Source organism: Cercospora beticola, chromosome 3 (genome assembly GCF_033473495.1).
Source record: "Cercospora beticola chromosome 3, complete sequence".
Lineage (NCBI taxonomy): Eukaryota > Fungi > Ascomycota > Dothideomycetes > Mycosphaerellales > Mycosphaerellaceae > Cercospora > Cercospora beticola.
The window spans coordinates 2,633,124-2,657,828 of NC_088937.1; the positions used below are offsets into that span (position 1 = coordinate 2,633,124).

The 24,705-nt window shown below is 53.5% G+C and overlaps 8 protein-coding genes across 8 annotated transcripts; 5 read left to right on the forward strand and 3 right to left on the reverse strand.

The window, feature by feature from the left end:
* Window positions 1–1,746: 1,746 nt before the first annotated feature.
* Window positions 1,747–3,189, forward strand: RHO25_005006 (uncharacterized protein; the record flags this gene model as incomplete). The annotated part of the gene is made up of 1 exon (XM_023595913.2): window positions 1,747–3,189. One exon carries the CDS (start codon window positions 1,747–1,749, stop codon window positions 3,187–3,189), a length of 1,443 nt encoding a protein of 480 aa, XP_023456687.1.
* Window positions 3,190–5,497: 2,308 nt separating this feature from the next.
* On the forward strand, window positions 5,498–6,521 carry RHO25_005007 (uncharacterized protein; the record flags this gene model as incomplete). The annotated part of the gene is made up of 4 exons (XM_023595914.2): window positions 5,498–5,760; window positions 5,834–6,143; window positions 6,211–6,332; window positions 6,392–6,521. 4 exons carry the CDS (start codon window positions 5,498–5,500, stop codon window positions 6,519–6,521), a joined length of 825 nt encoding a protein of 274 aa, XP_023456686.1.
* Window positions 6,522–6,938: 417 nt separating this feature from the next.
* Window positions 6,939–9,884, reverse strand: RHO25_005008 (uncharacterized protein; the record flags this gene model as incomplete). The annotated part of the gene is made up of 3 exons (XM_023595915.2): window positions 6,939–7,901; window positions 7,951–9,169; window positions 9,256–9,884. 3 exons carry the CDS (start codon window positions 9,882–9,884, stop codon window positions 6,939–6,941), a joined length of 2,811 nt encoding a protein of 936 aa, XP_023456689.1.
* Window positions 9,885–10,377: 493 nt separating this feature from the next.
* RPL12 (60S ribosomal protein uL11) lies at window positions 10,378–11,022 on the forward strand (the record flags this gene model as incomplete). Its single annotated transcript, XM_023595916.2, has 3 exons — window positions 10,378–10,381; window positions 10,472–10,626; window positions 10,684–11,022. The coding sequence occupies 3 exons, from the start codon at window positions 10,378–10,380 to the stop codon at window positions 11,020–11,022; spliced, it is 498 nt and encodes a 165-aa protein (XP_023456688.1).
* A 903-nt stretch (window positions 11,023–11,925) lies between these two features.
* RHO25_005010 (uncharacterized protein) lies at window positions 11,926–12,300 on the reverse strand (the record flags this gene model as incomplete). Its single annotated transcript, XM_065602616.1, has 1 exon — window positions 11,926–12,300. One exon carries the CDS (start codon window positions 12,298–12,300, stop codon window positions 11,926–11,928), a length of 375 nt encoding a protein of 124 aa, XP_065458688.1.
* A 572-nt stretch (window positions 12,301–12,872) lies between these two features.
* On the reverse strand, window positions 12,873–13,829 carry RHO25_005011 (uncharacterized protein; the record flags this gene model as incomplete). The annotated part of the gene is made up of 1 exon (XM_023595917.1): window positions 12,873–13,829. The coding sequence occupies one exon, from the start codon at window positions 13,827–13,829 to the stop codon at window positions 12,873–12,875; it is 957 nt and encodes a 318-aa protein (XP_023456691.1).
* A 1,253-nt stretch (window positions 13,830–15,082) lies between these two features.
* Window positions 15,083–16,222, forward strand: RHO25_005012 (uncharacterized protein; the record flags this gene model as incomplete). The annotated part of the gene is made up of 1 exon (XM_023595919.2): window positions 15,083–16,222. The coding sequence occupies one exon, from the start codon at window positions 15,083–15,085 to the stop codon at window positions 16,220–16,222; it is 1,140 nt and encodes a 379-aa protein (XP_023457451.2).
* A 2,077-nt stretch (window positions 16,223–18,299) lies between these two features.
* Window positions 18,300–23,297, forward strand: RHO25_005013 (uncharacterized protein; the record flags this gene model as incomplete). Its single annotated transcript, XM_023595921.2, has 1 exon — window positions 18,300–23,297. The coding sequence occupies one exon, from the start codon at window positions 18,300–18,302 to the stop codon at window positions 23,295–23,297; it is 4,998 nt and encodes a 1,665-aa protein (XP_023457453.1).
* Between the last annotated feature and the right edge of the window lie 1,408 nt (window positions 23,298–24,705).

Genomic DNA, 24,705 nt, shown 5'->3' on the forward strand with positions numbered 1-24,705 from the left:
CATCCAGCCACGGAGCCGAATCTGGTATACGAAATTTGATGTTGCCCTTCTATGCCAAGCCTTGGCCCAAGGAAAGTGAAGTGGTGCTAGTGTCGCCAACAACGCCACAGGGCATACATATACTTTTAGACCAAGGATAACCAGATCCTCGGATGCAAAGCCGGCCACGCGTTCGGGCCCGAGGGAGGAGAATCGGCAAGAACGAATCAAGCCATATAGAACGCAAGGTCACGGAGTCAAGTGCAGTAAGAACCGAACAAAAAGATCTGGCCTGGCCAGGGATCAAATGGTCCAAATTGTCGAGCACAGCCCGCATACGAGTCGATAGTGACTAGCAGCCCACGGCGGTACCCAACGCCGCCAACAGAATGAATGATGAGACTGACAGCCTGCGGTGCTGCACAAGAACAACGTCTCGGCTGCCTGGTATTATCCGTCGCGAGCTTCAGAACAGGGAACACGGAGAGCGCTTGTGTGCGAGCAAACCGCCTGTGATGTAGAGCACTGACTGCTGGTCTGAGCATTCGATGATCGTGGTCTCCAAGTAAATACCAGCCACGAACCACTCTGATCCAGCATAGATCATTGAGATGCGCAGAAGTCGACCGAGTCAGCTCGTGGTGATTCTGTGGCGGGTCGCTTGGTTAGCAAGAATTCCAGTTCGCTCCTGAAGGTGCTTGATAGAATAAAGCGACAAGGATTGGAAAGTGTCATCGCCAATCTCCTCGGATAATGAAGCGACGTCCGTTGCGGCTCCGTGAGAAGAGAGCCTGTGAGATGGAGGCCACAAATGTCGTTGTAAGCCGTCAGATTCGGTGGTATGCTGGAAGCAAGATCACCCGTGGCCTTCGGATGATTCAGCTTTCTGTCATAAAATCTGCATAATTTCTTCCAAAAGCTCAGGGCGTCGATCAGCATCTCATGGTCAGTAGGATTATGCGTGATGGATTGACGGAAGCCGTCAGCCAGGAGATGTTCCTCACACAGGGTAGATGCTGGGTTGCAGTGCCGCCTTTTTCACACAGAATTGAGCCTGAGGAATGTGTACATGTTGTCTTGAGGCGGGTTGGTTAGGTTTTGGCAGTGCCGCAGCCTTGCTCCTTGTGTCCAGCACAGCCAGCAGGCTTTCTGGAATCTTCCCAGGCGCTGGCATACAGTCATCGCAAGCTCCATCACTTGAGTGGGCAGAGGAGTCATGCTGCCGTGCTGGATGCATTGCGAGACCATTGTAGTCGCTTTTCACTTCGCATCTTGCTGTTCGCACTCTTTTGTCACCGTCCCTGAGCAAAGGAAGTAAAAGGTCGCTCGCTGTCTGCGCCTCACCCCCGCGGCATCCATCCTTTACTAATCCCGCTCACGTGGCTGGTGCGTGGCTTTGCGTCCGTGCAATACGTCACTCCCAATAATCTTGCTTGCTCCAGATCGTCACGAGAGGCAGACATTCAGCTGCCACCGCGCGCATCTTGCCAGACATACGGAGAATTGCAGCTGGACGTTCGACACGATCCGTCCCCGTTGCGCCTTCAGAAATTCAGCGCCCGCGCCTTTCCCGACGAAGCGACACAAAGGCCGGCAGCGACCAGCTCGTAGTTGCCGCTTACTGACAAAGCCACGCCGAACACATCATCAACGAGCACACGCGCACTCCTCGGCACCGCACACCTCGCCCACCACCTCTGCGACGACGCTACACCTGCGGAGCGGCAGCTCCTTTCCCGCCACCACCTATTCCGCATATCCGTAATCATGTCCAGCAATCAGCAACAACAGCAACCCCGCGAGCGAGAGTTCGTATTCTGCCATCAGTGCGAGAACGAGTGGTATCGTGACGAGCATGGCTTGGTATGCCCGGAGTGTCAAGGCGATTTCGTGGAAGTGATAGAAGCGAACAATGACCCTCGTGAGGACGCGCCCAATCCAGGGCCATTCGGCGCCTTTGCACCGGACCCAGACGAAGACGACATCGATGATTTTCAGTGGCGCAACAATGGCCCGGGGCAATATCATGGCACTTTCCAGCGTAATATCACACTACAGCCCGGACAGCAGGCTCCAGGTGGGCAGGGCGCAGGACTGTTTGGATTAATAGGGCAGGCGTTGGGCCCCGCTCTCCAGGGAATACTGGGCGGGCAGCAAGGACAGAATCCGCATCAGCAGCCCCAACAACAACCAGGTCAACAGAGATCTCCTGGACCAGAAAGCCCTCGTGGAGAAGCGCCACAGTCACCACAAATGGGCGGTAGCACGACCACGCGGCATGGCTCCGGTCCCGGCTTCTCCTACACAATCACCACATCCACACGAAGTGGCTTCGGCCCGCGTGACGCGAACGCACCGCAGCCTTTGCAGGGTCAACCCGAACACATCGAGCGTATGATGGCTCAGATGTTCGCGAACATTGGGGTTCCGATGCACGGACAGCATCCTCATGGGCAACACCCTCATCCTCACCATCAAGCCGGAGGCATCATGTTCGGCATGGCCCCACCCGGTATGGGTGCGCCGATGGGCGGACAGCAGATGGGCGGACCTATAGGCTTTGGTGGCCTCTTCCATCTACTTGGTCTCCCACCTGGCGGTGTTGCCGGCGATCACGTCTACACTCAGGAAGGGCTTGACAGGATCATCACACAACTAATGGAGCAACACCAAGCTGGAAATGCTCCCCCTCCCGCATCGGAAGAAGCGATCGAATCTTTGCCCAGACGCAAAATCACAGAGAAGGACTTTGGCGATGGCGGCAAAGCTGATTGCTCTATCTGCATGGACGAGGCCGAGTTGGGATCCGAGGTAACTGAGCTGCCGTGCCATCATTGGTTTCATCATGACTGTATCAAGGCCTGGCTTATCGAACACGACACATGCCCGCACTGTCGGCAAGGTATCACGCCCAAAGAAGGCGAGAGTACTGGCAGCCGCCCTCGCGAGCCAGGTCAAGCTCCTCTGCACGACATGCACAGTCCAGACTATCAACGAGCACGCGTACCCGGTGAATATCCTTTTCCCCGCCAGGATTCTTCTGGCGCCAGTGCGAGCGGAACCACGAACACGGCAGAGAACCGAAGAAGTGCAAGTCCTCGAGCGGAGCGCAGTGGTGGGATGTTTTCACGCATGCGGGAGGCCTTCTCGCCTCGCGATCAGCCCGCTCCCGACCAGAGAGGCAACGTAGAAGGTGACAAGCATTCTTGACCATGATATTTTTGTGGCGTTTGGGATCGAATTGGAAACAGCGGTAACATGCCGCTTTCTTGTATAGCATCTTGGCTCACGTTTTTGATGCTTTAGATGATAGCGTTTCGAGAGCGGTAAGCGATGGTACTACAGCGACGAGGCGCCAACGGTTTTCGGCGTTGATAACCAGGACGACACGGCGAATTCGTCTACGACGTAGGGATACTTCTGATTACGAGTAGGCTGTATAGCCGTAGCTCAGGACTATGGCAATTGGTATCACTTTGCAGCATTAATTCCCGCGATTTCTTACCTTCCATATCAGGAACCACGGCGACTTGCGATGCTGTAGCATTTTACATGCGATACGAGAAGAGACTTGCAGATGGCGGAGTCGTGCGTGAATCGGATAAGTCTCTTTTCCTGTCCCTTGAGAATGAGAACACTTGTTTGCGGCCGTGTCAAGCTCTCTGCCTTGCATAGCGTAGCCAAGGCTTTATGTCTCTCGAAAGGAGGTAGGCGTGGGAGCAAGGTCGCGACGAGAGCTCATAAGGTGGGATGTTTTCAGTTCTTTTTTGCTGTTCGCGCCTTCAACCTCGGACTCTCGAATCGAATCTCTGCCATGCTTCGGACCACGTTCCAAGAAGCACCAAAGACTTCGGAAAATTTCCAGCCAGTCACGCTTTCCAAGAAACGACTTGCTTATCACGTCTCGTATCGAAAATCGTTTCCTCGCAAAGGTAGCGCTTCGCTCTTGACCAAAGTTTACACGGAGATTGGCACTTGCTTGCCACAGCTTGTTTTCCAGCAACTTGTCTCGTACAAGATCATCGAAGAAGTGCGAAGCAAAAGCGAAGCAAGCGAGCTGGTATCTTCGGACTAATGCACACTGCACATCTTCTGTGGGGTGTTTGCAGAGATATGTCACCGACACCTGCCTTTTGCGGAGTTTCCAGCCGGACAGAGTTGCAATCTGATGTTCAAAGATCGACAAGGATGAAGATCTGCGCGTCTTGGCTATGCTTGGCAAGAGAGCTTTTCTGGTTCTTCATTCGAGGAGGGTTTGGACGGACTTGCAGCGTGCAGAACGCCATCTTCATCTCGAAGCTTTGGACGGACAGGACAGGGCTTTGTGGCCTGTACATGCTTATCGGCAATAATGGATGAAGGAATATGCAATTTGTTCCTTCTCTTGTGCGACTGCACTTTATTTGACAGGTTCGGAGTACCACCGCAAGAACGTGTGTTTCACGCGTGTCTCTGGCGCGTGGCTTATCTCGTGCGACGCAACCTATTTCATACAATCGCCCTCCTGGATCCGGTCATGATGAGGTTTGTTTCTGGAGTGTGGCGGTACCGAACGAGTTTTTGCAAGTGTCACAACGATAGGATTGTCAGCTGCGGTTTCCCCATTACTCGCTTCTCCCCATCATCCTCGGGCGGAGAGCAGAGCTGAAGGGGATCGGCTTTCGCCTCCAGACTCCCGCTATCAACTCACACACCGCAGATCTGCCCTGAACATGCTCGCATATGACCTGCAAGACAACCAATGTATCCACTAGCTCATCAAAGATACATCAAATTGCCCTCGTGGGCGGCAATTCCACCATCCAACCAAGTCCACCCCGAGAGCTCCGACGAACCGACCTGCCGCTTTATCTCAAGCCTCGCACGTAGCAAAGGCAACATACCCACTTGCCAAGCCGCTTCTCGCTGCCTCTAGCCGCTGCACTCTCTCGCTTAGATGCCCACTCGACTACACCTACTGTGGCAAGTCATCAAGTCATTCCTACCTGGAACACACCCGTACCTACTGTCTGCACCGCACGGCTTGCAAGGCGGAAACAAGCTCCTTCCAGTGGCTGCAGACACGGCACCTTCTGGCTCAAGCCTTCTGGCCTTGGCTGCCTTTGTGGCGGATAGATGATCGCCTGCCTTGTATGGCCTGCGCCCGCTTTGTGATAGCAGAATGGGAGATTATTACATACGAGGCTGTCCCTTCTCTCTACCATCCTACTGGGTCGGCGGAAGATCTCTACAGCGCCTGCCGGTTAGGGACTCGTGTGCGATTTTCGACCCCGTTTCCGCGTGATGCTCGAAGTGTGGTATTGCAGTAGTGTGGAATCTCAATTGGGGTTGTGAGCCGTGTTGGTATGGAATTGTTAGAGGTAGGTCTGGTATAAAGTATGTCTACTCCTTCGCTCCATTACATGTGAAGAATCCATCAAGGTCTTCTATTCTTTCGATTCATTCACTTGGATTCGATACTGCTACGTTCTAGAAGCTCCACGTCACAGGGACCACTGTCATCCTTCTTCTCTCCGAGATGTTCTCTTCGATCTTGGCCCTCGTGGCCGCTGCCAGCGTTGCTACAGCCGAATATGTTCGCTGCGGAACAGCACAACCCAACTCTACGCACGTGGCTGAGATGAACGATGCCTTCTTCGCTGCAGACCTTCAACGCGTTGTTGCCCAGGCCGTGTCTGTCAACACTTACGTCCACATTGTCACGACATCGGCGAAATCTGGACAATACACAAAAGCCCAAGCACAGCAACAGATGAGCGTCATGAACGAAGCATATGCTCCGTAAGTCGTTCACTCTACCCTCTTCTGGGTCGAAACTTCAGGGCCTAAACTAACCTCTCTACCCTATTGACAGTCTCGGCATCTCCTTCAACACTCAAGCAATCGACATCACCGTCAACAATGCCTGGGCCGCCGCCTCCCAAGGCAGTTCCGCCGAACGCCAAATGAAGCAAACCCTCCGTCAAGGCTCCTACAGCGACCTTAACCTCTACTTCCTCTCCGACCTCGGTGGAGGTCTCTTGGGATTCTGCTACTTCCCTCTCGCAAGCCCAACCTCTTCGGACAAGATTCTCGACGGATGCATTAACCTTGCTGGAAGTCTGCCAGGCGGTGATGCCACCAACTACGACGAGGGTTACACTGCTGTGCACGAGACTGGTCACGTAAGTTTTCTCTCTACAAAAGAATTGTCATATTTCTATGGGAATTTGTCACTGATCGATAATCCAGTGGTTCGGCCTCTACCACGTCTTCCAAGGTTCCGCCTGCACTGGCTCCGGCGACCAGGTCTCCGACACTCCTATCCAGAAGACCGCCACAAGCGGCTGCCCTGCTTCGCAAGATTCTTGCCCGTAAGTCCCCGTCCTTTGAAGAGCCAGGTAAAAGAATTCATGCTAACGCCTTCGTAAAGCAACGCCGCCGGCGCAGACAGCATCCACAACTTCATGGACTACAGCTACGACCGCTGCATGTACGAGTTCACTTCTGGACAGAGCCAGCGTGCGAATGCTATTTACTCGCAGTACCGTGCTGGAAAATGAATTTTCACGGCTTCATAGCTAGAGCGGTTTGAAACCAAAATCGACAGATAGCGAAGGCGTTTCGTTTTAGGAGATTGTACAGAAGCGGTTGGAATTGTAGAGAATGTTCGCTATTCTAGATGAAAAGGAAGCGTGACGAGAAGAGACAGAACCACGACTACAGATGAAAATTTAGATGATGCTCCAGACGAGATGACTGTAACTTCAATGTAGAGATTCTTGAATGAAAAAAGATCGATCAACAAAGAGTCGTGCAAAGTTTCACACGTTTATATCGGCCCCTGTTGGAGCAGACGAAGAGAATCTAAAACTCAAATATTGCCGTAGCCTTCATAAAGCATTCATTTGTACACATCGCTCTCTACGTGTACATTTCAAGTCAGAAAATATATGATGCCATCATGTCATGTCGACCCTTCACCCTCTACTGAATCCTCCCTCAACATCCGCCTCTCCATGCTGTCTCGACATCCCACTCATCCCCTGCATAAAACTCGCCGCATCGTCTAGAGGCGGCGTCAAAGTCCGATCAATCAGATTCGCCACCTCGCTGTTATCATTTCCCTCAACAGCAGACGTGGTGTTCGCACCCTCTTCCAGCCCGACAGGCGCCGCGGAGCGAAAATCTCTCCCAGAAGCACTCCCGATAGCTCTTTCTTCCTCTTCAAGGTATTCCCGGAACGTCCCCATCCCTCTCTTCTCCGCTGCTCGTAGTGCTTCGTCCACCGTTCGGAAGAAATTATGTTCTCCTCCACATAAATCGACAATGCCAGCCTTTTCGAACAATTTCCAGACTTTGGACTTTTTCGGAGGAATGCGGCAGAAATACACACCATGCCCTCGATCTTTGTATTCTTTGACGATTTCTACTAGCACTTGCGCGGCGGCGTAGTCCATTCCCGTGACACCATGTATGTGGAAGATGATGTTCTTGTTATTTTCTTTACTCCTCATGGTAGGAAGAGCAGGGTGTGCGTAATTCGTTCCATAGTCTTCAAGTCGTTTTAAGCGGTCTTTCAAGGAGCCAGTGTTGGCGAACGTGAGAGGTTCGGGGATTTTGACGATGAGACTGTTGGGTACCATTTCGATGCGGCCTTCTTGAGCGAGGAGCTCTGCATTCTCGAATTCATGGGTCCCAGGGACACGGCCAAGAATCTGGACGCGTGGTCGAGTGGCGTGTTTCATGAGACGGATCAGGGAGAATATAATGCCGACGATAATTCCGCCGCGGAGAGACCAGAAGAAAGTGGTGAGGAAGACAAGGAGCATGAGGAAGAGTTCAATGTAGCCGCCAATTTGCCAGAAGAAGATGATGTCGTGCGGAGCTTCTTCGAGGAGGGAGATGGAGACGACCGTGATCATGGCGCAGAGGACGCCTCTCTATCAAGTCTGTTAGCCTGCTCAAATCAGATGTGATATATAAACTTACTGGAATATAGTAAAAATATGGTAGAAGGAACACGGTGCACAAGACTGTGATCAGAGACAAAAAGACGCTGCTCATTGGCGTCTTGCCTCCAGTGCTGACGTTGATCTTGCTTCGGCCGTAGCCACCAAACGCTGGAATGGCCATGAAGGCTCCTCCAATGATGTTTGCCACGCCCAGTGCAACGAGTTCGCGATTTGAAGACACAGTGATGCCGCGAATACCATCACTTTCCTCCACCTCTTCCACTGTTCCATCTTTTCGCGTCTTGTGCACGACTTCTGTCTTCACATTACCACTGCCAAGACTCTTCGCTGCGACACAACTTTCGAAGAAGCCAAGGAGTGCAACGATGAAAGCGGTTTCGAAGGCATCGTTGACGTGCTTGAAATTTTCTTGTGCGAAGGGCCAGTGAGGCTGGAATATTGGAAGGCCAGATGGTGGTCTGATATCTCCAAGAATGTCCAGGCCCTTCGATTGCCAGTCGTAGCGCCACGCTAGAACGGCAGACAGCACAACGACAATGCACCGGTCTGGAATGAAAACCACCCAGTTGAGCTTAGGAAGTGGTTGCAGGCGGCGCTTGAGTTCTCGCATGAACAGAATGATTGCAACGGCGCCAAAGCTGATTCCGGCAGTGAACTTGTGGATTTCGTGCCGATGATCCTTGATGAACATGAGTGTGTCGAGAGGCGAACCATGTGCGCGTACAGAGTTCTCTGCTGCTTTGTCTAGGCCCATCTCGGGCAAAAGCTGGTTGATAAAGATGACAAGACCGATGCTGCTAATGAAGCCACGCAGGAAAGGGCGTGACAGAACGCTGTCCAGAAAACCAAGTCGCAAAATGCCAGCAATTAGAATGAAAGCCCCCGCAATGCCAGTAACCATGCCGCCAACCTGAGCGGCTTTCATGCCGTCATCGTCGCGAATATGGCCTTTCTTAATGGCCTCGACCACCACGCTTCCCGTCAGCAATGAGCCAGCTGCTTCGGGTCCGACTACCATTTGCGAGCATGTGCCAAGAATTGCGTAGATGAAAGGGTTGAAGACGAAAGCGTAGAGACCATTGATCGGCGGCATGTGGCTCAAGTTGCTGGCATACGACAGTGCCATTGGAACGTAGAAGGAGGCCATAGTGATCGCTGCGATTAGATCCCCGCGCAGAAATTGCCATCTGTATTGTTGAATCCAGTTTGTAAATGGAACGTAGTAGTTAATGTACCTACCGAGTTATCAGCATACTGCGAAACAAACGCCGTCAGTCCAGCTTATGGGGCTAGAGATTGAAGCGGAGTTAGCAAGACGGACATCATTCGTTTCTCTTTTATGCCTGCTCGTTCGCGTAACCAACTGGTAACTCCATGTGCTTTCGGCTTGCCCAGCAGGCCTTCAGAGACAGCATCAGGAAGATGCTCAACAATCCCGCCACGCGTCTGGTTGTTGAAGTCGTCTGATGTTTCATAGCGGGCGCCGAGTCCTGGTCGGCTCTGCTCGAAGCTGTTCAAGGTCTCGGCGTAGGTGCTCGCAAAACTGCCGTATCCTCGCGCTCGTCTCGGACGCGCTGTCTGCTCACTGTCCCGGTTATATCGCTCCAGCAGTGCCGTCGCCGCATTGGGCGTCTCTTCTGAACCCCCAATGGCTCCTTCCTGTCGTGTTGCTTCGGTGTTGGTGATGGCCGTAGGTTCGTGGTCTTGGGGTTGAATGCCTGGGGCATCGGAGCCTTGCTGGGAACGCTGATCGTCAGGCGAGGTCGACGGCATGTGTGAGACGCGAAGCTGCGAGGGCTGGTTCGGACGGTGTTGCTGGAAGCTCATTCGTGACGACGTGCCCGGGCTCGTTGGACTGCCAGGACTTCGAGGTCTGCTGTCTGCAGTTGTTGATGCCTTGCTCGAACTCCCGCTCGAGCCTGGCGCGGACGGAGTGTTGTTGGAGGCCATGGCTGCACAATGGCAGTGCTGCTCGCACAATTGTTTACTTTAGCCCGCAACGAGGGAAAGAGACTCGACTCGATCAACCGCCGGCTACGCTGGCTCCACACTTTACTCTTCTCGTCCAGTTCGAGAGCATCATTCGCATCTCGTGCCGAAACGCCAAGTGCTGGGAGTCGACGACAAGAGGTCTGCTGCCAGCACAGCGACAACGCCAGAAACCACAGGGTGCCTTGTCCAGACGTGTGATACAATCCAATGATCAGCCACGCGATCAAGGTCAGCAGAATCTCCCACGCCCAGCGCTGCCGAGCCCTCACTGCGCCGGGGCCGGGGCCGACTTTCGCCGCTCCGACCCCCGAGCCTTGGCACCCACTCAATTCTCTCGCGAGCTCTGCGCCCAAACCACTTCCGCTCTTCAGACAAACTCGACTTTGTCCACCACGACCATCTTCGTCCTTCCGACCCTGAACCAACCGCTAGACCACCTTACTCACTAGCCATGGGTAAGTATCAGCTGTGTTCAGTACTGGCTACAGCCGTCGCCGGCTGAAAACCGCTCCATCGCCAATGCGCGCGCTCACAATTCCTCTCAGCACCAAAGTTCGACCCCAACGAGGAGAAGATTATCCACCTCCGCGCCACTGGTGGTGAGGTTGGTGCTTCGTCCGCTCTTGCCCCAAAGATTGGTCCTCTCGGTCTCTCGCCAAAGAAGGTTGGAGAAGATATCGCAAAGGCCACCGGTGACTGGGTAAGCATCCACATTTCCGAACTCGAGTCCGAATTTTCCTTCTGACAATCATCTCAGAAAGGTCTCCGTGTCACCGTTCGCTTGACCATCAAGAACCGTCAAGCCGCCGTCTCGGTCGTCCCATCCGCTTCGTCGCTCGTCATCAAGGCCCTCAAGGAGCCACCGCGAGACCGCAAGAAGGAGAAGAACATCAAGCACACCAAGTCCATCCCTCTCGATGAGATCATCAACATCGCCAAGACTATGCGCCACAAGTCCATGGCCAAGGACCTGAAGGGTACCGTTTTGGAGATTCTCGGCACTGCTTTCTCCACTGGCTGCCAGGTTGACGGCCGCTCGCCAAAGGCCATTTCAGACGACATCAAGGCCGGCGAGATCGAAATCCCAGAGGAGTAAGCGTTTGCCTTCGACAAAAGTAGAGTTGCAGATACCCTCGATTCAAAAGAAATGTTTCTGTGGCACGATGCCTCTGAAGTCACGAATAGCATCTGGGGCTGGCGGCGTTCAAGGCGTAGGTGTCACCCAGCGGTGACTGGATACTTTTCGATTTTGAAAAGATGGCTGCTGCACAGCCAATACTTCGACTTGGCTCCGCTTTCCCAGTCAAGCATCACTCACTTCCACTTTTATTTTCAGTAGGTCATTTGCGCACCCCTCACCGACACTCTGGGACGATTACACATCATTTTTTCGATCCCTATTTAGTGTGAGGGAGATTGATCTCCAGGGCTTTCGCAAGAGAGTTCCTACCTCTTACTCACTGCGCTGTCTATTCCATTGACGGGGAAGTCCATCCGACGAGGTGACATACCAGATCACATGCTAATCACATCTTGCGTGTAACGACTCGACCAGTGTTGATCCGACATCGCCAGAAGGCCGTGCCTACATATGGCTCGCAATCTTCTTTGAAACGCGTATTGATGCCACTGATCTCATATAGTCTGCCCACATGCTGATGACTTGCCAACGCTAGTCGTCAGCAACTAGAAAGCCAGAGAGAGTCCAACGGGCCGCTGCTGAATAGCTAGCCAACGATTTGAACAATTCACTCATTTATACAAAATACCGATCTCCAATTTTCGCAATTTCAAGGAGCATTCCATCACACAGTCGTGCACCTTCGTCACCCCGGTGAGCAAAGACCTTGGCCTGCTTTCAGAGAACGTTGGACTGTCCATCACTTCATATGTGTCTCAGAGGACATCTCTGCCGCACAGTATTGGGCGGGGTTGGGCACATGGGCAGCGCAGCCTGTATGTGAACGGAAAGACTTGTGCTCTCTGGCGACTGCCCTAACTAATCCATGCCAAAGTAGTCGGGCATGGCCGATTGGACGCCAGACGCGACTGCCGCAAGCGCCAGTCTCTTCGCTGTCGCTTTGCTGAAGTTGAGCTGCCATCTAAGAAGCCGATGACCCGTGTTCACAGTGATATCGCCATCATCATCTTGCCACTGCAAGTCTTCTGTAGCCTTGACAGGAGTGAGGAGGCACAATTGGGCACGGACTTTTCCTTGCAGATGGGTGACCTCGGCGGGTGTAATGTTGAGAAGGATTGAGATCATCTTGTTCGTCTTGATAGGACACTCGGCCAAGTACCAGGCCAACTGCTCTTGGACGGTCAATGGCGGATAGACCGAACGTGGCGTGTAGTCGCCAAGCTCGTCGGCCATGATGGCCTAGTGATATAGGTAATAAGAAAAGAAGTTCAAGGTTGCTACTGTCGACAGTCGCCGATGAAATACTGCTTCGCTGTGGCGAAGGTGGTGAAGTAAAAGATTTGTCGGCGGCGTGGAAATTAAAGCTGTTTATGCAGTCATCCTTGCCATGGGGGAAGTTCGTCAGCAGCGATGCTTGCATTCGCCTGGAGAATGGTATGCTCTCTGGCAATTGACCCAGATCACAACTCGGGCCGGGGCTAAGCATGTTGGCACTGAGACCTTTATTGGGACAGAGAAAGGCGTACTTTCTGGCAATCGCTCGATATCAAAAACTCGGTCAGGGCTAAGCTCGTGAGCAGCGATGTCTGTATTCGGACGGAGACACTGGTGCTCTCTGGCAATTGCTGTGAATCAACGTATTCGCCAGAGCTATGTATGTTGGCAGTGCAGCCTCTATATCCCGGGAGCAAGTTGTGCTTTCTGGCGGTTTCTCCAAATCATCATACTCGCTAAAGTTATGTACGAGCGCGATGGAACCTCTATGCAAAAAGAGAAACGCGTACTATCTTTAAAGATGTTCCAACTCACAAACCCGGAATCCAATCCCCCAAGTTGAACGTAACAAAATTCGGAATCTCATCCTCCTCGAGAATGTACTCATGCTCCACATTCAGCTCCTTCTCCTCATCCTTCACATACGAAGCATCATCATCCAACCAGAAATTCAGCCTCTTCGACTCCCGCACACCTCGTTTGGTCTCCTTCTTCTTCTCCTCCGTGAACGCCAAATGCTCACGAACCTTCTTTCGAATAGCCAGAAATGCTTCCCAGTCGTAATCCGGATGTATGGGAGTCTTGAGCCGAAGCGCATCCCTCTTTGCGTTCTTCATCACTCTACCATTAGGCGCGATCCAATTTGGGGCGCGAACCACAAGTTTGAGAGCTGCGAAATACTCCTTTTCCTCTGCGGGTGATCTCATGGAGTTCCAAGCTTCTTGAGGGTCGTCGTCTATCCAACGAGATCTATTGAATTGGCCACCACAGCAGCACCCGGGCGGGCATCCTCTTTTTGGTTTTTCCCGTGGCATTTGCTTTTCCTCTGGCATCGGGTTTCTGGGGGCACTCCGGGTGGGTTGGGTGCTCGTCTCCTCCGGTTCGTCCTCCACTGTGGCTTTGTATTTGGAGTCGAGGATCGCATCCTTGGCTGCATCGATTTTGATGAAAAGTGCTTGGTGTAGCACCATTTTCTTCTCGTCGACACATTTGTCTGGATGTAGAAGTAAGGCCAATTTCCGGAAGGCGACCGTAACATCTCGCTCATCAGAGGTGGGTTTCAAGCCAAGAATGGCGCGTGGATTCTCGTTGCGTCCGACTTGCGAGTAGACTTGGAGAAGAGTGGGAGCGGGTTGTGCTCTCGTGTCAGGCGTCTTCGCAGGTTTGGGAGCCGTCCTGATTTCGATCACGTGCGGCGTCCTTAATTTTTGAGCATACGTCCAGCGTGACGCTCGATCATTGGAGTATTGATCACCGCAGTATGCCATCGTGTCCTTGTAAGTACAGCTTTCGCAGAGGTGTTGCGACGTGAAGTGGTTGTAAGTGAGCTACGCCTGCTGGCTTTGATGTCTTTGGAATGCTGGATTTAGGGAATAGTCGTAGACTATATACTCGGAATCGAGCCAGCGTAGTCACGAAAATTGGTTCGGAGTTCCAACATTCGCAGACACTGGGTCCCAAGTCATATGCGACTGATCGTCCAATCCGAGTGCTCTTACTGCGTGAATACTGTGCGAATCCCGGGGTGGGCTCCCGTCCTTAGCGAACCTACCTGGAACAATACTCGGTCGGGCAAAGGTGCTGGTAGGCACGAAAGTATAAATTTCAAGACAGCCCAGGAAAGTCACCTCGCAGCTTGCGACTGCAGAACGCCTTCATCCTGTACAGATGTGCTGAGTCGATACTTTCAACAGTGAGAACGTGGTAGTAGACGGCGATCCATTCTTCGATTCGATAGGATGCTTCTTGCATTGGGGTCGCTGTCGCATATCGCGTGGGCTCAACTCTTCTCGCAGAAGTCGATAAGCATCGTCGCTTTCTACCACATCGGTAGATGACGGCAACATAAGTCTATGGCTGCAGTACTTGTGTCTGAAAGTACGAGTGCCGCCGATGAAGTTTGTCCGTTGATCCTTATACGCAGCAAGGAGGAGGTCGATTCTCGCCTTCGTGAGAGCTGTCCCGGCCAAATGCTACTTCGCGCGCAATGTCCAGGAGAAGTGAACTTGCCACGGCGCGCAAGCATGAGATGGTGCGGTTATCTGGCACAGAGCGTGAGATGATGGCACTGAGGTGAGTGAAATGGAGTTGTGAACTTGAATGCTCGTGATCACCGAGCTCAACCGCCGCAATTTCTACACGTAAGTCAGTAGCGTGAAGCAAGACCACCGCACAAATGACCGTATGACCGTGTTCGACGCCACTCCGAAAATATAAGTCGATGTTCTGTTCAAGGTGAGGAAGGAAATATCGTCCGCGCATCTCGCTTGATTCTGCGCCATGAAATGTGGCGCATGCGGGCTTTCAACTTTCAAGTCGTCATTCGGTCCTTCCTTCCATTCGCCCACGGCACAGCTCCAACTCCACTCTTATCACAAACATACACAACGCATCCCAGCCACTCCAGCCAGCCAAACAGTCTGCATCACCAGAGCGAATACCACAGAAGCGATCCAGAGTAGAAGACGAGTCTACAGGCAACTGAAAAACATGATGCATGGCCGATGAAACTCCAGCCAACATGCCCAAAGGCCATCGCATTTCCGTCATCGGCGCCGGTCTCGCCGGGCTCACTTTAGGACGATGCCTGCATCAGAAAGGCATCAAAACCAGCATCTTCGAGAAAGCGAGGAAATCCGTGAACAGGAATAATTATGGCGTCACATTGTATTCCAAGTCCTATCTACCACTGCTTCAAGTACTCCAATTGGACGAAGCGACATTTCGGAAAAAGGTCGCTGTAGACAGCCACCTTATCGGAGGGACAGGAAGCATTCGCGGCCAAGGAGAGAAAGACTGCTTCAAAGCGAACAAGAACCGACTCGAAGCTTTGCTCGCAGAAGAACTGGAAGTGAAGTGGGACCACGAGTTAACGAATTTGGAAGCTCTGCCTGGAGCTGTCGAGCTGGAGTTCAAGAATCACAGTCGGCATGCGAGTACCTACGTAGTAGGAGCCGATGGGCCGCATTCTATTGTGCGAGGGAAGATCCTCCCGGAGGCTGGTCTAACGACTTTGCCATACGCGACGTACAATGGCAAACGACGCGTGAGTCGAGAAGAATGGGAGAGGGACTTTGCGCCCGGCTTCGAAGGCGGAAATGTGGTGGAGAAGAGAGTAGGGAATGAAGGAACCACGCTTCTGCAGATCTCACTGAACAGCGTGAGCGATGACGAGGCGAGCATCAACTATGTATTTTCGCGGCCAGCGAAGAGGTCAGGCGAGGATGCACTGTACCGTCCGCAGCGAGATAAGGCAGAGGCGAAGGATGTTCCAGACGAGCTTTTCGCCGAAGTGAAAGCCTTGCAAGACCAGCTATCTGGACCGTTGAAGCTGATATTCGAGCCGGAGGCGATGAAGAAGGACAGACTACTCAACTGGCTTATGCGATCCCTTCACGTCGACACGACGAAACTCGGCCAGCCCGCTGAGGAAGGCATCGTGTTGATTGGTGATGCAATCCATGCTGAACCAATCCTAGGCGGCATGGGCGCGAACCAGTCAATTGAAGACGCAATGGCCCTCGCCGAGATCCTGGCTCAGAAAGACGCAAGGGTGCAGGGCTTGTATGACAGGAGAGCCGGCGAGTGGCAGAAAGGGCTGAGAGAAGCCGAAAGCAGGATCGGAAACATGCATGGCGTAGCATCGAGAGCGAGTCTCTGAGATAAGAAAGTGAGCGGATACTGGCAAGAAGCAATTGCGAATCGTTTCTGACTGGTTAAAGAGGGAGATGGTGCTAATGGCTGCCAGCAGATTGTGGCGTTAGAGTGGACTGCATAAGCTCGAGCACGGCGTTTGTGAGGGTATGTTGTGTTCAGCAGCGAAGCACAAAGGTCGCTTGATTGCATGCGGAGTGTCGCAGATCTTGTTCGTAAAGGTGCATAGTGAGCACACGGCTGGATATGTGGCTGGAGCAAGCTTTTTTGCTCTCCGAGGTGCTTTGGGCTGTTGCATAATGCATGGGATACCTCTTCTCTTCCCTTCCTTGCTGTTCTCGTTCGTTATTTCAGGTTCGGCTTGTCTCCTGTCGGTCTCGTTGTTGGTGATCAAGCGTTGGATGCGTGAAGACTGTCGCAGCCGATCCCGGTCCGCCCTAGGTGTTGGCATGCTTCATGTACGCTAAAAATGTTGATCACAGCATGGCGTCCCGCAGCAAAGGGTGCGACTCACCTAAGGCGGATTGTCAAACATAGCTTTGTGACCTCGAGAAATTCCGGCAACGACCCAGTAGTCACGTCAGCGGAGCGGCGCTAGTCACTGAGTACTCACATTCGCACCCGTCTGTCCTGCTACATGGACAATCCGATACATATGGTGCTCAGATCTCGCGTGGTGGCATGTCGATCGTCCTCGTGTCAATTTGGCTCTTGCCTGCATGTGGAAGGCGTCACCTCAGGTACACCTTGGATGTACACGAAGTCTTGACAGCATGGCGTCCCAGTCGATGGCAGCACTACTGCACTGCACCGCGCTCAATATGGGTCGGCCCAGGATTCTCCAGGCCAGGTGCGTCGTTGTCGAATCCACTTGAGGAGTCGGGAGTGGAGACGTGTCAGCATGCTGGGCTGGGATTTCGAGCCGGCTGCACCACGAATGCAGCGCGGCAATCGGCAGCCTTTGCTGGGCTGTTTTCGCGTTGCATGGTGGTGAGTGTAGGCATGCTGGAAGCCGCACTGCTGTTCTCATGATTATTATTGTACAGAGGTACCGTAGGAGATGCTGAAGATCTGTACGCAGCCGCGCCGGCCGAGCGGTTGGTGCCGTGCGCAGCGTGTGATCGGACTGGGATCGCTGCGCAGAGGGGCCCGGCGATAGGCTGGAGGAGGAGGACAAGCGATGCGAGTCGCTGGAGCGGCCAGCGCCACGCACCACCGCGCCCAAGCGAGTGGAGTGTCGCAGGGCAGGCAGCATGTTTCGCGCTGCTGATGGCCGCGTCTGCGCCGCCCGGATCCATCAAAATGGCTGCGGCCAGTGGCACAGGTCTGTCAGGAAAGCGCCTCTAGCGTGCAGCAGTGGTGGATTCCCAAGGTGAAGGTTCGCGCGGCATCCTCCAGCAGCAGGTGCGATTGGTGCATTCCCTGCGCCATGCTAGACACCAACTGCTCGTGAAGGACGACGTGACTGCCACTCTCTTCCTCTTCACCACACGCTCGTCCGTCCGCGATTGCTTTTGGATACGCCTTCTCGATTCACGCGAGCACATCACCGACGACGAGGCAAGAGCCAGGGACTGGGAGAATCGTGAACCCGACGAACGAGGCAGATGACACCTTGCCCGGCATACAGCACACGGATAGTAGAGCGCGGAGGCTAGCTGCTCTGGAGAATGTGCTGAAAAAGACGGTCGTTGTGAGACACAGCCGCCGTGCAGCATCAACCGCTTGCCGGCGAATTGCTGCAGCAGTTTCAGGCCAGCGCTGGCCGCATCTGCCCGCCGGGGACGTGAAGCAAGGCGGGAGTGCGCAGGCCTGCATGTTTTCGTGACCACAATACCACGGGGATCACTGACTAGGGCTCTGACACCGTCGACGACCCGTCCGCGTGGAGAAGAGCTCCTTGCGACCATCGTTATCACGCCAGCGTAGGACAGAAGGTGGTTTGGGCTGCTGCGATTCATGGAAGATGCGAGCTATCCGGCACACCAATCGCAAGGGCATAGGCACACATTCTCATCCGTGAGCCAGCAGCAGGTCTTTGCAGCGCTACAAGGCGCGCAGAGAAGGCCTCCAGCTGCGTCACAATGAGCGTTGATGCTAGTCTTTCTCATATCAGCCCTTCTTCGGCACGTATATCTGGTCGAACTTCGACTTCGAACTACCACCCTGCAGGGGGCTCTATGCCGTACCTGACCCAGCGATATGCTTTGCCGATACATCATAATCAGAGGGGGGAGACAGAATATGAATTGCGGAGGAAAACACCTTCAGGCACGTTGCACGCCGGCTACGATGCATCCGGAGCAGAACCCATTCAGCCCAACAAGCACCAACTGCTCAGCGAAGGCAACACAACGGGACTTTACAACAGCGAGAAGCGTACGTTTTTGCAACACCAGCAGCAACAACAGAATGCTGGCCTCAGATCATGGCATGCCTCCCCCGTGCTGCCCTCCTGGCCTCAGCCGAGTCATGTTCAGCAGCAACCGCATAGTCCGTTTCCCGTGATGGACTCAATGCTCAATCAGATGCCCATCCACCAAGGGATCCATCCTTACTACAACCAGACTATTCCCAGCGTGATCCAGCCATCCTTTCAGTATCTGGGTCCAACCGCACCTGGTCCCCAAGGCTCAGGCTTGTATGGACCATACTATTTCCACGATGGGAGCTATGTACCGTATATCGCAGCCGCTGTGAAGAACCCACACTTTTACCACCATCCACATGCAGCTGGGACTTACATGGGCTCAACGCCGAACTCACAGCTCCGCTACCAGTCGGATCTATGGCAACAGCAGCAGCTGCAGTCGAACCAGGGCCTGTGGTCTGCTTCGACAAGTATGCGTCCTTATGCCCCACCACCTTTGCATTCCACAGCTGCACGCCATGTGCCCCTCGGAGTCGGCCACACATCGAGCTATCCAATTAATAACAATAGGCATGGTATGGCTATGCAAGCCTCCACCCAGAGCCCATCCGCACCCATACCACCCTTTGACCTCGATCGACCGAACACGAACCCGGATGCCCGTCAGCGCGAAGACATATTTCGATGGGCATTACAGCAATATCGGGAGTTGTTGAGCCACATTCATCAAACTAGACGACAGCAACAACAGGTCCGGAATGCGCAAGGTCAACAGCAACAACCTCCATCGCGGCCGAGCTTCTTCCCGAAGCCACCAAAACCATCTGCGTCTGGACCATCTGCATTGGCGAAAGATACAATTGAAGCCGACCAAGTCCACGCCAGCGATGATGAGGACCCTCCCCTGCGCAGTGCACAGCCTGAGAGCACGCCGGATCCGAATGAAGACGACAGTATCACGCCGAGGGCAAGGTCGCCCGTGGATCAGGCTCCTCCAGGAAGATCACGACGGGCTAGCGATGGTCCGCGATTTCTTTCTCGACACAATTCGCACGATTCGTCATATAGTCTTCATTCGCCGTCGCAGCCAGAGGCACTATCGCGCAGAACTTCACATACGCTGCGCCGGTCCACTGGATCCTCGATCGCCTCGATCTCGTATTCTGAGGATGCCGCGACTCTCCGGGCGAAAGTGGCTCTCCACCATGTGACAGCAGCATGCCGAGCGACTCGCTGGCAATGGACGGATGGGGTGCAACTTGGTGGCTGTCTGGCGTATGGACTTGGCAACTATAAGAAAGCACAAATTTGGTTCATGCGAGTCCTGGAAAACGATTCAAAGCACTTGGAAGCGAGGTCGAACCTTGCTGCATCGTTGCTAGCATTGGGTCAGCGAGTTGAAGCCGAACAGCACTGGCAGAAGGTCATAAGGGTGGCCCCTAACCATTTTGAAGCAGTGGAGCATTTGATTGGATTATTGTGTTCGGAACAGCGCAGCAGAGACGCGATCAAGGTCATCGAGTATGTGGAGCGGTCCTTGAAGCTGCCTGGACCTCCGTCTGAGGAAAACCGCAAATCGGCGGACCGTCAGAGCGAGCGCTCGGCTTCGATTACCAGCAAATCACCAACACTTTCAGAGCAGTCTGATCGAGTATCCTATGACTTTGATCCTGACGAAGACCCGTTTGTGCTAGATGGACAGGACAATGAGCCAGGATTCGGGTCCAGCGGCTTTGCTATTCCAGGTTGCGACAATGGCCGAATTCTGGCGCTCATCCACGCCAAAGGCAACATGTTGTACGGACTCGGAAACAATGCTGGCGCAGCCAAGGCTTTTGAGGATGCTGTGCTCATTGCAACAGGCCGCCAATTTGATGGCATCCAAAGTCTGGTGAGGCATATTCTCAAGGTTGTGTCCGCCGTCACGTTTCGCGATCATTCTCAGTCACCACGCGTATCGACCACAGAGCCGATTCTGCTATCTCCGGAGCAGGCACTCTCGACCGCAAGACTATGCTTTCCAGGCGCTTCCGAGCTGCCCGGACTACAACATGTGCTGAGCTCATCGAACAGCTTAGCCAGAAAGGCAGCCATCTCGACCACGAGCAATTCGCTGCTATCGCTGGCCAAGATCTTCCAAGACGGCATGTCTAACGCCAGTCGGTCGGCCGGAGTGGTTCCCCTGAATCATGGGGTACGAGATATCCTTGCGTTGTATTACTTGTCACTATCTTTGCAGCCCAGTCCATCGACTGCGAACAATGTTGGCATCTTACTTGCAAGCGTTCAGCAATCTGCTACGCCTGCAGCAGTGCTTGGTCCACGCCAACGTACCGACATCCCAGGAGTTGTGCCGGGCAGTGGTATCGCTTTGGCCTTGCAATACTACAATTACGGCTTGCAATTGGACAGTCAGCATGCCCACCTGTACACAAATTTGGGGAGTCTGCTCAAAGACATTGGCCAGCTCGATGCAGCTATTGGCATGTACGAGCACGCCGTGACATGCGACGGAAAGTTCGACATTGCACTCGCCAATCTAGCTAATGCTGTCAAAGACAAAGGTAGAATCAGCGACGCGATAGGATACTACAAGCGAGCTGTCGAGGTCAATCCTGAATTCGCAGAGGCGGTGTGCGGCCTCGCTAACGCTCTGAACTCCGTGTGCGGGTGGCAGGCGCGAGGCGGCATAGCTGAGGATGGCGGCAAGCGCGACCGTTGGCATGTCGATGCAGAGGGCATGTTACTCGATGCGCGGCAACATGGCGCTTCGAGCTCTGGCTGGATCAAGCGGGTGCTCGATATCGTTGAACGGCAGCTGGTCGAAGGGGAGACTTGGGGCACAGGGACGCTGAATACCACACTCATCGACTACATGGTCCGGCAGTTCCCCGACTTTGAACAATCTGCAGAAGACCGGAGAGACCGTGAAGAGCACATGCGGAAGACTCTCACAAGCTGGGCCGGGAAGAAGTGGGAGGGAGCCCGAATCACCCGACTCGTTGAACGTGCCACGCGACGTCTGATGTGGCAGTTCTATCACGACCTCTACGTCAAGAAGGTCAGGCGGCCCTCTGCGGCATACAACCGACCCCAGCTACCTGCGGCCCTGTTCGTTCCTACGGCCCCGACGGTCTTGCCGTTTCACACCTTCACTTGCCCAATGTCTGCCAAGCAGATCCGCCTGATCTCGCAGCGCAACGGCTTGCGTATCTCCGTTTCGACGATGCGTGCGCCCTGGCTTCCGAAGCAGGTGTTCCCACCCCCATCGCCGCCCTCCCCTACACTGCGGGTTGGCTACGTCTCATCCGACTTCAATAACCATCCTCTGGCGCATCTTATGCAGTCCGTGTTCGGGATGCACGACACTGAGCGCGTTCGCGCATATTGTTATGCTACGACTGCCAGTGATAACTCCGTACATCGTCGACAAATCGAGGCCGAGGCCCCAGTCTTCCATGATGCCAGTACCTGGGGAGCGGAGAGGCTCGTCAAACAGATTATCGAAGACCAGATTCACATCCTCGTCAATCTCAATGGCTATACTCGAGGTGCGCGCAACGAGGTCTTTGCAGCCAGGCCTGCGCCTATTCAGATGTCTTTCATGGGCTTTGCGGGCACTATGGGTGCTGAATGGTGTGATTATCTCCTCGCTGATGAGACGGCAGTGCCACTCGATACCTTGCGTCCGTGGAGGAGGAATGTCGATATTGAAGACAAAATTCAGGATGAGAATAGTGCCGGGGAGAACGAAGACTGGGTATATGGTGAGAATATCATATATTCGCGGGACACGTTCTTCTGCTGCGATCACAAACAAAGCGCCCCTGACGCCAACGAGAGGCAACTCAGTTGGCCCGAAGAACAACGGCGGCGCTGGCAGATGCGCAAAGAACTCTTCCCGCAACTGGCAGACGACATCATCATCTTCGGCAACTTCAACCAGCTCTACAAGATCGAACCGACGACCTTCCGCACCTGGCTACGAATCCTCGCTCGTGTACCCAACTCCATCCTCTGGCTCCTCCGCTTCCCAGACCTCGGCGAATCGCACCTCCTCGCCACAGCAAAACTATGGGCCGGCAAAGCAGTCGCTTCACGCGTCATCTTCACCGACGTTGCCCCCAAGCATCTCCACATTTCCCGTGCTCGGGTATGCGACCTCGTCCTCGACACGGCCGAATGCAATGCGCATACCACAGCAGCTGATGTCCTCTGGAGCGGCACCCCTCTCCTCACTCTTCCCCGCTACCCATATAAAATGTGCAGTCGCATGGCAGCCAGCATTCTCAAAGGCGCCCTCCCCAAAAACGAAGAAGGTCGCCGCGCAGAAAAGGAACTCATCGCGAAGAACGAAGAAGATTACGAAGAGAAAGCTGTAGCTTTAGGCAAAGGCTTCAAATATTTGATCTCCTCTTCTCATGGACGATGCGACGGAAGAGGTGAAGGTCGAATTATGGAATTGAGGAAATTGTTGTATGAGGCGAGATGGACGAGTGCATTGTTCGATACGAAGAGATGGGTCAGTGATTTGGAAGATGCTTACGAAGAGGCTTGGAGGAGATGGGTTGCGGGTGAGGGAGGTGATATCTGGCTTGACCAGGTTCCGAGGGGGAAGAATAGACGGAGATTTGCGAGACCGCTTGGAGTGAGTGATGTGAAGAGGGAAAGTCAAGAGGAAGGAGCGCCGCGATGGCAGGGAAGGGAGTGACCAATTGATTTGTTGCATAAGCGGAGTTCTTGCGGTGTTGTGAGGGAGCGGTCTGTTTGAGTGGGATTTGTATGCAAGCATGCATGGAGGTGGATTTTGTGGTTTCCTGTTTGACTTTCTGCGTATCATGACATGAATTGTGAAGCAAGATTCCCAACTTCTTGCTATGTGTTCACCATTCACATTGTCAGGAGAATTGAAGTTCGAGAGGAGGGAAGTGGCAGGAGGAGGACATGTTCCCTTGCGCCACCAAGCATAGACAACAACAACAATAACAGATACAAGAATATGCATATCTATTTTCTCTCTGTTAACGAAGCCATCGACCAGAGCAAGACAAATTCTCCGACCTCGAATCCTACCTCCTCACTCTCTGCCTACACGTCTAAACGCTTCATCCTACAATCCAAGAATGTTGATCTTCGTACCTACTACCATTGGTCACGACAGGCTTAGTTTTTACCAGAGACTCACCTTTGTGGCTGCAGAATCCTTCGTATTCTGTTTTCAATTTCTTGTACGATTTCTTCATCTGCTCATTTGCTGACCGCCGGACGGAAGCCACCTCCGCCGGAAGGAAGGAGTTGGTGGTTCCGCCCCATGTCTGGCATCTGCAGCCTCTGCGGTGCGAAGATTGCGGATCCCGAGGCAGTGGGATTTGTTTACGCCAAGTCCATGCGAGACGCACGCGATCGAGATCTGAGGAGTCGTTTTCGTGGTTGTGGTATTGATGATGTGGGTGCTGGAAAGTGGGATTGCTGCGTGATGCGTACCGTTTGGAGGTTGCTTGGCGAGTGTTTGGAACGAGGTGTTGGAGTGGTGAGCTTCATTTGCTTTGGCCGAACTTCTCTGCGTTGCAAAGATCAGTGGATCTCGTGTTCGCCGCTCGTCCGGTTGATGATGACGGTCATGAACGATACTGGTGTTGCCAGAGATGCGTTCAGCTGGCAACGAAGAAAATTGCGTCCAGTGTTATGCCGTGGTGACCAACTGCTGCTAAACGGGTGGTGTGATTGCGCGGGATCGTGGGGCAAAGGTGCCGTACGTTGTAGCATCGTCGAAGAGGTTTGTTTGTTGTTATTGTAGAGTGGGAGTGCGACGCGAAAGAGGATGTTTGTTGTCGTTATGTACCGTACCGGTGTAGGTGGCTGGACTGAAGGAACAGTCGAGCGTTGTCGACAGCTCGAGGAACCTTGGGTCGAAAGGGCGCGAGTCGCCTGTCATCTTCAGGAGAAATCTGGAGTATCGACATGACGTATTGTAATGTTTTCATTGCATGGCATGAGAAGTTGCATCCCGTTTCGTTGTTTTCGACGTTGGACGTTGGTCGCAGTATGTAACAACAGGGCGAGACCGGAGGATGGAGAAGGTTTGTATCAAGGTTAAGCGTTGTCTTGAATTCTCCGTG